Raw genomic sequence first — 15,627 nt, 5'->3', positions numbered from 1 at the left:
AAGAATTAAGTCACGATTGGCTTTGTTTGGGCTGGTTTCGTCGGGTCTGGAGAGTCCCCGACAACAAAGCTGGTACCTATAATACTAAGTTATACTTAGTATCATTGAATTACCTGTATAAAAAACACATCAACATAGAGTACCTAAGGTTATGTACCTAAGTAAATAGCGATTCCGAACCGGCAAATGGATACTCTATAAAATAGCTCAAGCCATAATTGACATTACTGTAGTGGTGGAATGCATCAAATCTGTTGAATTACCATTGCTAACTTCCTAACCTAGTACTTTTGATATTGGCCTGCCCAGCCGCACCCAATCCATAGGAGTGCTAGGAAAAAGACGAAGACTAACGGATAAACCGCTTGTGGTATCTCAAGAAAAGGAGCGATAAGACCACACTACCATAATTCACGTTCCGTCGACGCCGCATGTCATTTTCTATAGGAATATCCATGCGCAAACGCACCTGAGCCTGCCGATTTTGGTGGTAAACCACATTTCATTGGGTTCCCTACCTCTAGTAAACTATCTCGCACATAGGCGGCGACGTGTGCGCGATAATGCCACAAGCCAAATTCTGCCCGATAGATCCACCACTTGTTAGCTGAATGTATACAAGTGACAAAATGTCGATGCAAGCCCCAAAAATGTAGGCTAAGCAACTTCAGTGCTCCCCAACTTATCGGTTCATGCTAAAAACTTTAGGTACAGGGACTGGAGTCTGTTTCGTTGGCTGTATCGAGTACTTTGATTTTTCCTTCTTGTTGCTGGGGGTACCGTTTGGTCTCTGGGTCGAGACAGGCGTTTCCTTATTATTGGAGCTCGAAACCTTGGAAGGGGCAGGTTTAGTGGTCTTAGGTCTCTTTGCAGACTTCTCCTGAGACCGAGGTTCTTGAATTGGGGTTGATTTGACTTCTCCTTCGGGTTGCTTTCGCTTCAGCTTCCCATTGACAGCAGCTGGTTTCTTGGATTTCTTCGCATTGGTCGGGGTAGGCAATACCGCTGAGTCTTCGTCGGATGCACTCTCTGACTCACTGTCCGATTCAGATGAAGAATCTGCCCGCGCTGTGGGCACGGGACGAGATTCTGAGGGCTGGACCTGTGGCACAGAGCTAGGGACGCCAATAGGGGTGAAACGGGGTCTTAGGCCCTGTGGCTGCTCTCGAATAGCCTTCGGTATCGGTGCGTAATCCTCGGTGGCAGTAGCACTGACAGTGCCACCAGGTCCGAATTTAGCTATGCGACGGAGATGCACAGTTGAGTCGATTCCACGATTCACTTCTAATTGTTAACTACTGTTTGAAATTGGGGAACTAGGAGGCGCAACTTACGAGAAGTATAGTTATCCCCTCCTTGTGAAGGGATAAGCAACTGGATCTGTGTGCTAGTAGCATGAGACTCAAGATCTAGGCCGTAATCGTCGCCCTTATGATTTAGTAATGCTTCTCCGGGAGTCGCCTTGGACAGATCAATCTCCATGTCTTTGAGCACAGTAATTGGTAATGACGCTGGTGCCGTAAAATACCACACCTGCTTCCCTTCCAAGTTGGTTTTGCTAAAAAACTCTGCAACTTCTTTGGCCGGGTTGTCGGATGAAGCTTTGCGAATCACAAATTCAGAGCTATTAAGCCAACCAGGCCGGGAACTAGAAGAGCAACATTAGCTTATAGTCGACCAAGATAGATGCTATGACTCCAGAACTTACACCTCGGAAGCATCATTGCCATTAACTCTAGAAATGGCCACCTCGTCACTATCTATCTCCATGCCATGCGCTTCCTCGCTATCATCATCGGAACTGCTATCGCTAGCCTCGTCGCTAGAAGATTCGGCCTCAGCAGTGCGCTGTGCACTAGGATCTTCATCATCACTCTCGCTGTCCGATGCACTCTCTGCTTCCTCCTCATCTTTATTTCCTCCCTTTACCGCCGCGCCATTCTTGGCCGGGCTGTCGCTAGAATCCGAACTCTGGGAGTCGGAATCGGAATCGGAATCATCCGGAACTTTGGAAGCTGCTGCCTTGGTAGAAACTTTAGATGATGATGATGCGCCCGCATTCGGGATAGTCTTGGTAGGTTCTGACTTAGTAGCGTTCGCTTTTGGTTCAGTAACCTTGCGCTTGGTTGCCTGCTTTGCAGCGTACTTGCTCTTGGCAGCCTCGAGATCATTTTCGCTATCGCTGCCACTTCGGTCGCTGTCGTCAGAGCTGCTGGTGCTACTGTCATCATCGCTACTGGTATCCTTGGCTAGCTTTTGATTCTTTTGTAGCTGAGTAGATCCGAGAGGATTAGTTTTGGATGCAGTTTTCTTGTTACGAACAGTTGAAGCCATGTCGCTGAGTGATCCCATCGGGATGCGAGGGCGATGCTTCGACATTGTGAATATATGTGCCGGGCGGCAACGAGGAGGTGTGAGTGTAGGCTTCTGAGTGCAAAATGCGACAGGAATATAAGTTCAAAATATATTCCTCGGGTAGACTGGTAAAATGCTCGTCAATTGAGGTAAACCTGTTCAAAAGCCTGTGAGAAATATTCCCCGAGAAGTACAAATTGAAGAAGTGGTGATGTTGAGAATATTAAAAAGGTGAAGTATTACATGTAATTGATAAACTAACTTTCACGCTTTGAGCCTACAAATTTTTTGGAGCTCTTGATGCTAGACGCGGCGCGCTTCCTTATCAGGGCAGTCGCGGGGCCGGGGTGATGTGGGGCAATAGGTACCTGGATACTTTGATCAATGACCTTAGGTAATCTGGGAGAGAGGAACTTTTATTAACTTGGTGGAACTCCCATCTTGATCTTGCATCAGCTGGCAAATAATTAATACCAACTCAACAACGTCTCATATTTTCTTACAAGCTTTAATGGCTAAGAGGCGCGATGGCTATGAATAAAAAGAGGAAGCTAAATATATCAGAACCTCCACCAGGTGTGTTTATCCCTATATCGTTGTTATTGATGGTTTTTATAAGTGGATGAATGCTTATATCTCACTAGCCATGAGCGCCTTTGCTCTTCGCAAAAGACTTCTAAACCAGCAAACTGCCACTACATCACCGAACGTGGACGCAGCTGATGAGACTATATTAGTCCCCAAAGTCCCATCAACATTAGATACTTCGGGGACTAGCAAGACTCGAAGTCCAAAGAAGACAAGGAAGACCCTAAACGTTCATTCACTGCCGAGTGTTGATAACGAACCCAGTATCGGACTGAAGGGCACATTACCTGGAAATTTATCTCTCTCAACAGATAATACCGTTCTCCCTAGCTCTCTCATTGTTCCATCTAGAAGTCCCTCGCCTTCTATAGCTGATGATGAGATACTGGTGAAGCCGACCAATGCATTGCCAGTCCAGCTCTCTAAATTTAAGCCATCCAAAAGCAACTACCAAAAACGAAAAGATGGGAGGATACTGTTAAAGCTATCTGATGGAGAGGTTTGCTTCCCCTGCTCATTATTCGAGAAACCTAAACTCACAGATAGCAGCGCTTGGTGATTCTCGGCAGCTATGGCATACGCGTGAAATCTGGAGAGATAACCCTCAATGGTGCGATGCTGAGGATGTCAGACAGGGTGCATTGGGTGAATGCGCCACATTGTCACGCGCTCCCTGTCCTTAGATGCTCAGATGATGCTAGCCTAGAACTGCTCCCTCATCCAATCGCCACCAGTCTGAGAAGTTTAGGGAAGCTCGCTCCTCAGTTCAGGAAGCTTTGGAATGAATCTAATCTATCGTCAAACAACACCATTTCATCCAACCCAACATTTGTAATAGTAAGGATACTCGAGGTATTTCACTAAGCTACCTATGCAGCTGACGGTGCCCATAGTTATATACTTCAGCAGATGGCCCAAAGAAAACAATGCTGCAAGATTTAGTATCCCCACCAGAGTGGAATAGGGAGATTGCTAAATTAGTCGATATTTCAAGCTCGAAACCCAGCTCATTTATGATCACGGGGCCGAAATCTTCTGGGAAATCCACATTTGGCAAGTTACTTGCGAACCGACTCATCACGGATCAGTCAAGTAGCTCCAAACGCAGAGTCCACCGCGGGGTGGCTGTGCTTGACCTTGACCCAGGACAACCTGAATACTGCGTCGCCGGCCAAGTTGCTCTTGTATTCCTAACTGAGCCTGTGTTTAGTCCCTCGTTCTGTCGCCCTCTTCCCTGTCCAGAGTTACAGATCGTTCGGTCTCATGCGCTAGCATCCATATCTCCAGCTTCCGATCCTGAGTTGTATCTAGAGGCTGCAATGGATCTCATGACGCACTATCGGAATGCTCTAGGGCGTTACCCCCTTATCATAAACACCCCGGGATGGATCCAAGGGACAGGGCTTGACCTTCTTACATCCCTCATCACTAGTTCACGGCCTACCGAAGTGCTATATATGTCCGAGTCCGGTCCAGCTGAAGTAGTAGAGGCGCTGCAGGAATCGTGCAGGACTACTACCTTTTCTACACTCCCTTCCCAGGCCTCTCAGCTTGCCTCGAGAACGGCAGCACATCTCCGTTCAATGCAGACTATGTCATACTTCCATGCAGAACCACAAAGCTCTGCTATTGATGGTCATTGGGTTCGGTGGAATAACAAGCCACTGACAACTGTACCTCCTTGGCAAGTCAGCTATAAAGGTCCTGGGCGGGGGATATTCGGGATCATGTGTTATGATTACCAAACACCCATGGATTTATTAGCCGATGCGGTTAATGGCACCATTCTCGCGATTGTAGGTGTCGAAAACGTCCAAGCGTTTAGACGCCCTGATGACCACGCTGTGTTACCCAGCGATACGACTTCTGATACGATGGATATAGATAGGGTTGATGAGGGACCCCGGAAATCCATGTCCTCGTCTTTTTCGACATTAGCTAGAGATGTTATTGTTATGACACCCGAAGGCATTCCATTCATCGACACGATGAACGGAATTACTCTTAACCCTAAACTTTCCTATTCTCTTGGTTTAGCCCTTGTTCGTGGCATCGACGTCAAGAATGGTGTGCTCCAACTTTTGACACCTTTACGACTGGAGAAAATAGACGAAATTACTTCGAGAGGGGGGGAAATCGTACTCATTAGTGGCAAGTTTGATACGCCGAGCTGGGCTTATACCGAAGAGCTATATTATCGGGCTCATGAAGAGGCAGACGACGGAGCAGATGCGGATGAGACAATTGACACCGGTGATGATACTAGAGATATCTCCGAGGCTGAAAATGATGATTTGGCAGGGCCCACAGATACGACACCAGTGCCGTGGGTAGAGGTGCTACATGGAAACCAGAAACGTGGCATCGGCTCAAAAGTGTGGAGAGTGAGGCGTGACCTAGGTCGCGTTGGTAACGCTACTAACTAAGATATTGAGTTCTAACACCTCCAAAGTTCCCATGGCATACGGGCCGTATTCAAGAAATAACGATTGATGCTGGCTCTCCTCAATTGAACTATTACAGGTCTGCCATTGTTGGTTCCGGATTGAAGCTCAGCGCTGCACGGCATCGTCGCAAGCATGCGGTGGCGTTTACTATTGACGAATTCCTACCTATTCCACAACATTTACATGAATCAAATCACGAGCTGAGATGAAAGATGAAATGAATTTCATAATACAATGCTTAGTCCTTATATATACATAAAAGCTAACATATATTATATATTGACATAACAAGTATAGTGGACTGTCAATAAATATATTACAGCCAAATACCAGGGCGATCAATCTACCACCCCCGGTGGTAGGACAGCGATATAATCCAGCGGCGCCGTCTCGCGTCCATTAGCCTTAGCATCGACGCGCACCACATCTCCCTCTTTGACCTCGACGCCCTTAAACGTGATCCTCGTCGCCGAGTGTCCGTCAATGCCCCTCGTCAGCGTAAACCCAAGCTTATCCTCGTTATCGCCGACCCACGACCCAATACTCTTGTCGTTCAAAAACAGCTCGTACGACGCCTTGCCCTCGTATAGATCGTAGTAAGCAACGGCCAGATCATACGTCCCGGCCGTGTAGTTTAGCGTGGCGGACACGCTTGCTGAGCTTGAGTTTCCGACACTTTGGACGATGCGCAGACCGGAGGCTACTTCGAATGGGTTCACGGCTGTCACGCGGTACCCGCGCAGAGTCATGGATTCGGCTTCGACGCGCCATGGGTGCTTGCCTACGCGGTCTTGCGCGTCGGCGATTCCGGATAGGTTGTGGTAGAACTCGTTGATGGCGTCGCGCCAGACGATTGCGTGGCCTGCTTGGTACGTTAGTCGGAACGCCATCTCGTCGAACCGCTGCTGGTCGATTAGGCCTTGCAGCTTGGCCCATTGCGCGGGGAACGTGGCGGCTGTCTCGGCGCCTGCGTAATCTGCGACGGAGTTAGTGACTGATTGATTTTTTCGAGTTTTATTCTCCAGCAATTCCTAGTTGAAGCTATAGGCCACAATTTGGAAATGAAGAGAAACTCTAGAGGAAATTCACATACGCGCATCATAGAAGTGTTGGATGACCGTCTTGCCGTTCTTTAACACGTGCGTGTAAGGGACGTGATGGAACCACAGCAGTAGGTCATCCGGTGTCGTTTCAATATCCTCGAACATAGCGGCGACCTCTGTCGGGTATTGGCCCGCGTAGCCGGTGCCGTTCTTAACCGTACGGTCCATCCCGATGCTGAACGCGTCAGCCCGAGTCCACTGCCCCCACGGGTTGTTGTCCATTGATTGCGGGTTCGGCCCGTAATGCGGTCCAGTGATATCCGTAAGTGTCTGGATTCCTAGATTGCCTGTGTAATTCTCATATGCCGGCCAAGACTCCATCGACATGCGTGTGATAGTCTCGCGGATGGTATCGTCCAAGCCAAAAGTTAGCCGCGTCCAGTCTTCCAAGATAGCCACTTCATCAACCGTTGGGTCCCAGGCCAATCGACCATAGCCATACAAGTTAGACATGGAGAGATGTGTGCCAAGCCAAGTGGCATTTTGGCCGACGTTTACGACAGCCGCGTAACCCGTGAGGCCCTTCTTATTAAAGCGCTTGCCGGAAAGGATATCAGAACCGATGACAGATTTCTCGCCATCGATGCGCAAGTCAAAGTTGAGGATCTCTTTCCAAAGAGGCGGCAGATAAACTAAGTGGCACTGCTGGCCGAGATACTCTTGCGTAACCTGAAGTTCGATAGCCGATGCCGTCTGTTTTAGGTGCGCGAAGAGCGGTGACGGGGGCTCCCGTACCTGGAAGTCAATCGGTCCATACTTGACTTGGACGACGACGTTATCGTCAAATTTGTCGTCGAGGTCGCGGAAGAAGTCAACGGCCGCGTTCGCTCGGTCGTCTTTCCAGTTCTTCTCGTTAAGATGCTGATTATCATAGACAAAAGCGCGGAACATGATAATGCCGCCATGCGGCTTGACAGCCTTTGCGAACAGATTGGCACCGTCAGAGAGCGTACGATCGTACGTAAGTGGACCGGGCTGGCCCTCGGAGTTAGCCTTGACTAAGAAACCTGCCAGGTCAGGTACATGTTCGTAAAGCTTGTCCGTGATTTTAGTCCACCAGGCGATGACGGACTTGTCCAAGGGATCGAAGGTATTCAACCCACCAAACGTCTGTGGCGACGCAAAGTTGAGCGAGATCCCGATTTTAACGCCCCATGGTCTCATTGCGTCTGCAATCTTAGCCAGTCCCGCCATGTTCGCGTCACTTAGGATCGTGGCGTTTGCGTTGACGTTATTAATGACAATTCCATTAACGCGAATCGAAGCCAGGAGACGGGCATATTCGGCGACCCGCGTTACATTAGAGACCAGAGCGTTGTCCTTGAAGAAGATAGACGGGCCAGCGTAACCACGCTCGATAGTTCCGTCCATATTGTCCCATTGGTTTATCCATCGGATTGCTGCGCTGGGACTTGTCGCATAAGCGACCTCTGTAAAGTTCGCTTGGGCTAGCATAGACAAATACTCGAATGCACCATAAAGCGCACCGCGTTCGTTCTGGCTCACGATTTCGACCGTGTCGCCCTTAGTACTAAGCCAGAAGCCATCTTCCTCGAGCTCAGGTGTTTCGATCGAGATGCCCGAGTCGTTAAAGGCAGCGATGGTTCCGACGACTATGGAAGGGCCTTCGCTTGTCTCATGCGTCACGTTAAGTGATTTACCAAGGATCCCTTTGATGCCTTTTTGCAATTCCCGACCGGCGACATAGATGGGACTTATTTCCGTAGTGTTAAGGGCGACAATGTTAGGAGGAACAGCAGCCTGTTTAACGATATCACATGGCAATCGAGCATATCGTAACCACGCGTTGAGCCCATCCTCTGCAGCCACAAGGCTGAGAGTAGCCAAAAACCAGAGTCCGCGCATTCTACTGTACCTGACCTAATCTACCGCGATCTAGGTATGCACAGAGATCTACACCTAGAAATGTGCAGACATTGGGGTCCCCGTGTTTATACATGACGCCTACCCAGCACAATGGGACCTTATCTGGGGAGGTTATAGACCCCATTCCCCAAGAGCTAGGTTAATGAATAAAAGTCTTTAGGCTAAATTCGGGGGCTATGAGTTAGCAGATCTTATCCATGGAGAATTGGCGTGGCATTCCAATTTGCGGTATTTTCGGTATATCTATACACGAACCCGTGGAGTCGTGTCTCCGTCTTCCCCGCAGATTCGGAAATGAAGATCCTCCAAACAGAATAAGCTATTCCGTGCCAGACTTAAAGTTGGGGTAGCAGGGTAGATAGCCGAGTATGGGGCTAGTATCCTGGTTTCTTGGCTGTACATACGTAGGGATTACGTTTTATATATCGAGTTATGCGTAAAGCGACTGGCGAACCACTTCCCTGAATGATATATAGAGGTAGGTATTGATTCGGAAAGGGCTTGTGCTGTGCCACCCATAGTATCCCAGCTAACGCGCAAGGAGATGAGATCTGATTGGAAATCCCATGAACGTACCTACGTAATACGACCGACGTTACAGAGCCTCATTTGGAGATTGTAACTTCAAGTCAACCTAGTCCAGATCAGCTCTATCACTACAAATTCCAAAAGACATTGGGGCCTCGGTGGTAGCATGGGAAGCACTAGCAGATCTAGAAATAATTAATACTGAATAATTTATTGAGGCAGCCCTTGATGGACCCGAAATACCAGAATCAGAATCTATTAATAACTGACCGACGATCGAGTGCATTAATATAAAACCGAATAAAAACGATCTTTTTCGGGTATCCGTATCTTAGCACGACATCGCAAACCTCTGTCTTGAACATTCTATAGCCGGTCAATATCGGATCATCGTAGTACATATCATTGAAAGGGTCACATTGCCCAAAGAAAGAAAAATCCAAAGCCACATGTAACCTAAGAAAGGTGAACAAAAAATAGAACGGGGTAGTGAAATGCGGTGGAATATGTAGATAGGATAGAATAGTGTGCCTAGGGTGGTTGCCGAGAACTTTGACCTGGCCCAAGGGCATGCCTATATTATGAACACCAGCCATAAAGCGTAGATATAAAAATTAGCCACGTGACTGTAGTCTTTCAAGTTTCATTCTTATCAGCATTAACAGCTTTCGTCTTGGTGCCGCTGAAATGAGTTCCCACACTCAATACCGCGTTCTCGACTGAAGGGCGCCTTTTTGTAGTGTCAACGATGGAAGCTCCCGTTTTGCCTTCTGCTGGGACTGCTGGAGTTTGGAGACCAGTTTGGTGATTTCCACCAAGAAGGTTGTCAACAGGAGAGAGAACATCTGAGTGGTTCCTTCGAACTGACACGCTGAGCTGAGAAGAAGGCAATGAGGCTAAGAGAACGTTGACTGGCACGGTAGTATCATGAGCAGGTGTAGACCTTGGGTGGCGTTAGACTCATTATTATTCAATGAAATAGTAATTATTAAGTATGGTGCTAACGTGGTCGTCTCTGGCTAGAAATATGTATCTCGTAAAAGATACTGTTCAAGTAGCGACTTGCCTTGTAGTATTCAGGATGATCGATAAACTGACGAGGTTAAACCTCTATGAGAATGATATAGTCGAAGCCCAATATACTACAAGGCTAGGTACCTAAGGAACACAACGAAGAAAATATAAGGCTGATACGGCATCAGTTTAGCAATAATGCTACGCAAGTTGTTGATCAATATCCTGCGGAAGTCAAAAGACGCGCACTTTAACACAACGCGGCGCAGTGGATTCAAGCTTTATCACCCAGGCGATGATCAGGCTATAACAAACACTTGGGATGATAATACATGTACGAATAATACACCCCATTCACCTATTGACGCCGCATGTAGTTCTTAGTTGGAGACGTACATAGGTTTGCAGTAGGCAAAGGCCACAAGTCAAGAACGGTTGCCACAATGAAGGTGACGTAACTGATGATAGGAATTTCGCCGGAGGCTGCCTGTAGGAGGCTCAGCATGTATATACCCAACAAATATGCTTACGACCAATCTTGATAATCAGTTAGAAAGGCCAAAAGCCTGATGGGTGGAAAATACTCCCCAAAGAAAGGCGGGCCGCTCCCCAATCCCCTATCCCCTTCTATCCGGTGAAGGGACTCGATGAATGACGTCAGACCGGTAGCTTTTTATGTTTCTATATAATCCTTGCATTAGCTCTTAGGTATCAGCTTCGTTCTGGCGGAACCTAATGCAATATGAGAACCGGCGAGCGTAAGCACACTGGAAACTATGTAGACCGAACCAGCGGGTAGACATGGGTAATGAGTGAATTAAGAACCTTAGAATGAATTCCGAGGAGTTCTCAACTGCCAGCCCTTTGTTATGGGTTAGAATGAGGGTGTATATGAGACTGAAGAACTCGAAGCAATGTTTATGTTTATTAAGGCTAGAACTCGCTACAAATAGTTACACGGACACACAGACACACAGACACACGGACAAACGTACGAGCTTAATATCATATAGGACATATGAAAGCCACCGAGTCGTTCGAGCTCTACTTATCCAAGACACGACTTCCTTCGCCGTCAATGCTTACAGCCGCATAGACACACCGTTCTGTACCTACTTACACGACCGACGCTAATGTTGTATCCTTAAGGCTTATGTAAGGCTGAAGAAAAGGTATGAGCATGAGACGAAGTATATGTGATGAGGATAGCGTTAAGAGAATAGAAAGTATGAGCGCTAATTAGTACATCAAAATAATGAAAGGCAGCCAATTGATTATAAGGAGGTATTTATTGGCCAGTTATTTATTTCCGTTCGTTTTAAACCGAGACCTGTATGACTAAGCAATATTAACTTATCCCTCTGTCTCCAACTCTTGTAAATATTTGACAATATTATTATAAAAGTATTCAACTCGACCTAGTGCTTATATCAGTCAAAGAGGAATGAAAATCGGAATATAATAGAAAAAAAGAAGGAGAAGAAACAACAAATTAGTTGTCATGCTTAACAGTAAATTAAAGGGAATGGGAATGGCTTACCGTAATTTACTTATCCGAACGCCATGTCGGGGTACACAGGTGAGATGGCTGACAACTCAACCAAGGCCACCGCCCTCGATGGCTATCCTCGACGATTACTTAGACATAGCCCGACCACATTTCAGCCATATCCCCAAGTCGGAGCTCTCGGTAACCGCTTTCCATGATAGCCTTCCTTCTTTCAACCATCCGCGGACTACCGTCTCCGACCGGCAGACCATCGTCGACAGGCTAAAGCCGTATACCATCATCTCGTCAATGCGAGAGCGCACACCATTCCCAGGAGAACTACTCAGGCAATTACCCAATCTAAAACTTCTACTAGCGACTGGCACCCAGTTCGAAACGTTCGACCTAGCCACAGCCTCCGAGCTTGGCATCAGCATTGCCGCGGCACCCGGCAGGGGCCGCACGGACGGTAAGCTGACGAGCCGTCCAGCGCGGCCTAAGCTCGATATTAAGAAAGGCGGCAGCCACCCGACAACGCAGCACGCCTGGGCACTAATACTAGCTCTCGCGCGGAATGTAGCCGCCGACGATGCGGCTATGAAAGGCCCGACAAAAAGCTGGCAGTCCCAGCTTGCGATCGGACTAACGGGTGCGACGCTCGGTGTCGTTGGCCTCGGACGTCTTGGCGCCGCGGTAGCACGGATCGGCAGCTTGGCGTGGGGCATGCGCGTGGTGTGCTGGAGCGAAAACTTGACGCAGGAGAAGGCTAACCGGAAGGCCGAGGAGATGGGACTTCCGGTCCACGGTGGTTACGCCCTCGATCCCGACGCGCCGACCTTTACCGCCGTAAGCAAGGACGAGCTGTTCGCGACGGCGGACGTGGTCAGCTTGCATTACGTCCTTAGCGACCGTTCCCGGGGGATCGTCGGAAAGGCTGAGTTAGCCCGGATGAAGGAGTCGGCGCTGTTGGTCAATACCTCGAGAGGGCCATTGATTGATGATAAGGCTTTATACGACGCGCTGCAGACAGGTCGCATCCGAGGTGCCGGGCTGGATACGTTTGACATTGAGCCTTTACCTGCCGATAGTCCTTGGCGGTCGACTGAATGGGGCACTCAGGGGAGAAGCAACTTGATTATTACTCCGCATATGGGATATGTCGAAGACGGGATCATGCATACTTGGTACGAAGAAACTGCAGAGAATTTGGAGCGGTGGCTTCGGGGAGAAGCACTTCTTCATCGTCTTAACTAAGTAGACTCTTCACTAGAGCCCATGATTGTATATATCCGGGCCTGAATCACAGTATGTAAGCGCAATATTGGCAGAATGAATGGTGTTTAAAATTCCATGACTGCTGATACCTAGGGTAGGTATAAATAAATCCCGTCTTGTGAGTGTTACCTAAAGGCCACGTAAAGATCGTATGCTAAGTTCGAGCAATAAAGTGCCGAATGTGAGACACATTACCTGTAAAAAAGGAGAAAGGGGGGCGATTAATTATGTAGGAGGTAGGTACTTGATGTTGACAGTATGCTGTTTGTTACGTATTAACAGGTACCTAACACAACATTACATTGATTAATACCAGATGAAATATCTATAATTGATTGATGGCAGCTCTTACAACTAGTTGTTCCGGGTTTTAATAGAATCACCTTTTTAGGGGTAGGCTTTGATTGGCATACAATCACTGCCGATGTTAGTTGGGGATATAAACTAGGAAATATATCCATCTTTCTGATGCGACTTTCATAGTAAAGCGTTCATAGTTTATCTTCGGAGTCATTACCTACCTCTTTGACTCTTGCATAATAGCTTTCCAACACCGCTTCGTGGAACATACTAGGTATATTTCTATAATCTCCTTAACTCTAAGTTAGGCATTCATGGTGTTTTGTTCATTCCCCCAATCACCTCCCCTCTAGATTCCCAAGATGATTTATTTCACTAGATTAAGATTTGTACGCGAATCACTGCAGATACGGTAGATATTCAGGTCGGGATTCGAGAGGATAATGGATCTTCAGACATTACGACAGTAATCACCTGAAGCTTCATAGCGACTTAATACCTTGGTCAGGCAACCAGTGAATGAATGCCAATTTTAGGATACGGTGAGCTCTTACGATTTGGCATTGAGGGAAAGGTATTTATAAACATGGACTACCGCTTAGAGAGAAACTCTTTTTTACCACCAGCCAACCCGCATTTTCCCTCCCCAAAAGGTTTCGTCGGCAAAATATTTATCAAAAAGTCTACCAGTCTGTCCCGTCATCTTTGGTGCATCAACTGTTGGTGATCCCGTGGTGGAATATTCATCAGCACAGTATGGCATCTCAAGGAAGTATTGGTGATAAGGCCAGGAGGGACGTCATGCATCTACTCCATAGATTGCCACGCTTCCGCCGGCAAACACGAGCGGAGCAGTTAGAGAAGATACGTCGATGTAGACTGTCTCGCAACCCGGAATCCGACCTACCATTGATCCTAAACCGCCAGACTATTTTTAGGAGTTTATCGGAAGATGAACAGATCCAGTATGCCTGGGATATGTATGAGGTCCGCCATTCTCTAGGACGCAAGGAGCACCACAATATGAATGTGTTGTTCTTTTGCCCACTCATAACCCAATATATACAGACTACTCGTGGTAGGCAGTTCGTTAAAACAGGTACGAACAATTGGTTTGAGTGGTTTGCAGAAAATCAGGAACGCTATACCTGGGATATGACACAAGAAGAAGAGTTGATTCTTCAAAATCATATATTTCAATACCAGATCATGCGACCACTGCCACACCAACCGGTACGACTTCCACCCATACAACAATATCCACTACCGCAAACTCCATTGCCACGATTAGAGGATCAGTTGCAACTACCGCAGCCAGTGTATCAGCAGCCGCAGCCTGATGCTAGTAGTGGTGAGCATAGTCATCACCAATACCATCATTATTACAATTATTAGTACGCTTTGCTCTATTGCCTGTTAAGGTTCCAGTCGGCGGAAGTTTTGGATTTGGATAGGTGGTTCTTCGTAGCGCTCCCGTAGGGAAATCTTGATACTGAGAACATGGCCTACCAAGAGCATTGGTTAGTCGGATGAGAGACATGCCGTCTTTAGGTATCTGTTATCTTTAATATAACTTACGTTGATTTATAAAATAGGAGGCTAGAGTGAGATATGTTTGAAAATTGTGTTCTTGTATGCACTTATCTTGGCTCTCGTGCTTCTCAGTCAAACATGTAGTTGATCTAAAACCTATACATATCAGTGTTTGTAATGACCAGAGGCTCTTCAACATATAGACTTGATTACTACATTCAGTGACGTAAGATACGAGAGTTAGGTCACTCCAATGCTAAATATTGTCGATTTCATTTTTTAAATCAACACTAGATATTATGAGACTATTTAAACACCTATAAAGAAAACAGCACAGAATACCCCTCATTTCTCTAAGTATCATAACCAAAGATTAACTACAAAGTAACGTCTGCTGTAGGCATAAATCGGTTCGAATTAATTCAGTAGCCCTGTTTCCGAGTTAATTTTAAGGCGATCTTTAGTCCCTCTAATCTATCCTCCTGTTCCAAACCCCTAACAAGGTCAAGTTCATCAAACCACCTATGTTCTGGACGAGAATTACTTTTAATGCGGATAACCATCCGAAGATAAGCCCTGATACGTTGATGTTCCAATATTAGTCAGTAAGAACGTATATAACACAAATTAGCTACAGCGGTGTTACATCATGACTCAAGAATGAATAAACCATGAATCAAAATACGAAAGTGTATCTGTCACTTAGAATCATACTTAGGTACCTGAGAGGGAATTATTCATAAAACGTCAATCATCTTTCGGAAACACTCCTTTGCTACCCCTGAACCAACATTCTTCTCTCCCCAAAGCACACCTCGCATAACAGACTCAAGTATCAGTATTTCCTATCACCCTTAGTGAAGAAACACCCCAAGGTTTCTATCATACGAATAATATGGATTGGTATCCAACGCCTACGGCTACATCCGAGGAATACCTCGAACATTTGCTTCACAGAATACCACAGTTCCGTCGGAGCACAAGAGCCCAGCAGCTAACCCAGTGGCGCCGAATTATGGAGGAGAGTAACATGGAGGTAATGGACTTGGAAAAGGATTTGGATTTGGCAATAAAAGTCCATGCTGATTTCCTAACCCTACCTAGGGAT

At 46.9% G+C, this 15,627-nt stretch overlaps 4 protein-coding genes across 4 annotated transcripts; 2 read left to right on the top strand and 2 right to left on the bottom strand.

Annotated features, from left to right (window-relative positions):
- Positions 1 to 156: 156 nt before the first annotated feature.
- Positions 157 to 2,632, bottom strand: F4817DRAFT_344476 (DNA-directed RNA polymerase I subunit RPA34.5-domain-containing protein). Its single transcript, XM_049304151.1, has 3 exons — positions 1,709 to 2,632; positions 1,335 to 1,648; positions 157 to 1,281 (listed from the first exon to the last, which is right to left on the bottom strand). Exons 1-3 carry the CDS (start codon positions 2,377 to 2,379, stop codon positions 683 to 685), a joined length of 1,584 nt encoding a protein of 527 aa, XP_049156900.1. The 5' UTR covers positions 2,380 to 2,632; the 3' UTR covers positions 157 to 682.
- Positions 2,633 to 2,790: 158 nt separating this feature from the next.
- On the top strand, positions 2,791 to 5,549 carry F4817DRAFT_190942 (uncharacterized protein). Its single transcript, XM_049298463.1, has 4 exons — positions 2,791 to 2,931; positions 3,000 to 3,442; positions 3,493 to 3,780; positions 3,837 to 5,549. The coding sequence occupies exons 1-4, from the start codon at positions 2,883 to 2,885 to the stop codon at positions 5,367 to 5,369; spliced, it is 2,313 nt and encodes a 770-aa protein (XP_049156899.1). The 5' UTR covers positions 2,791 to 2,882; the 3' UTR covers positions 5,370 to 5,549.
- On the bottom strand, positions 5,549 to 8,491 carry F4817DRAFT_190933 (glycoside hydrolase family 67 protein). Its single transcript, XM_049298462.1, has 2 exons — positions 6,484 to 8,491; positions 5,549 to 6,366 (listed from the first exon to the last, which is right to left on the bottom strand). Exons 1-2 carry the CDS (start codon positions 8,357 to 8,359, stop codon positions 5,729 to 5,731), a joined length of 2,514 nt encoding a protein of 837 aa, XP_049156898.1. The 5' UTR covers positions 8,360 to 8,491; the 3' UTR covers positions 5,549 to 5,728.
- Positions 8,492 to 11,188: 2,697 nt separating this feature from the next.
- F4817DRAFT_190924 (glycerate dehydrogenase) lies at positions 11,189 to 12,795 on the top strand. Its single transcript, XM_049298461.1, has 3 exons — positions 11,189 to 11,463; positions 11,528 to 12,716; positions 12,785 to 12,795. The coding sequence occupies exon 2, from the start codon at positions 11,541 to 11,543 to the stop codon at positions 12,663 to 12,665; it is 1,125 nt and encodes a 374-aa protein (XP_049156897.1). The 5' UTR covers positions 11,189 to 11,463; positions 11,528 to 11,540; the 3' UTR covers positions 12,666 to 12,716; positions 12,785 to 12,795.
- Positions 12,796 to 15,627: the final 2,832 nt, after the last annotated feature.

The sequence above is a fragment of the Daldinia loculata genome (assembly GCF_022478755.1).
Source record: "Daldinia loculata strain CBS 113971 unplaced genomic scaffold F4817scaffold_42, whole genome shotgun sequence".
Classification (NCBI taxonomy): Eukaryota; Fungi; Ascomycota; class Sordariomycetes; order Xylariales; family Hypoxylaceae; genus Daldinia; species Daldinia loculata.
Note: the sequence above shows the minus strand (reverse complement) of the source record. Positions and strands in the feature narration are given on the sequence as shown.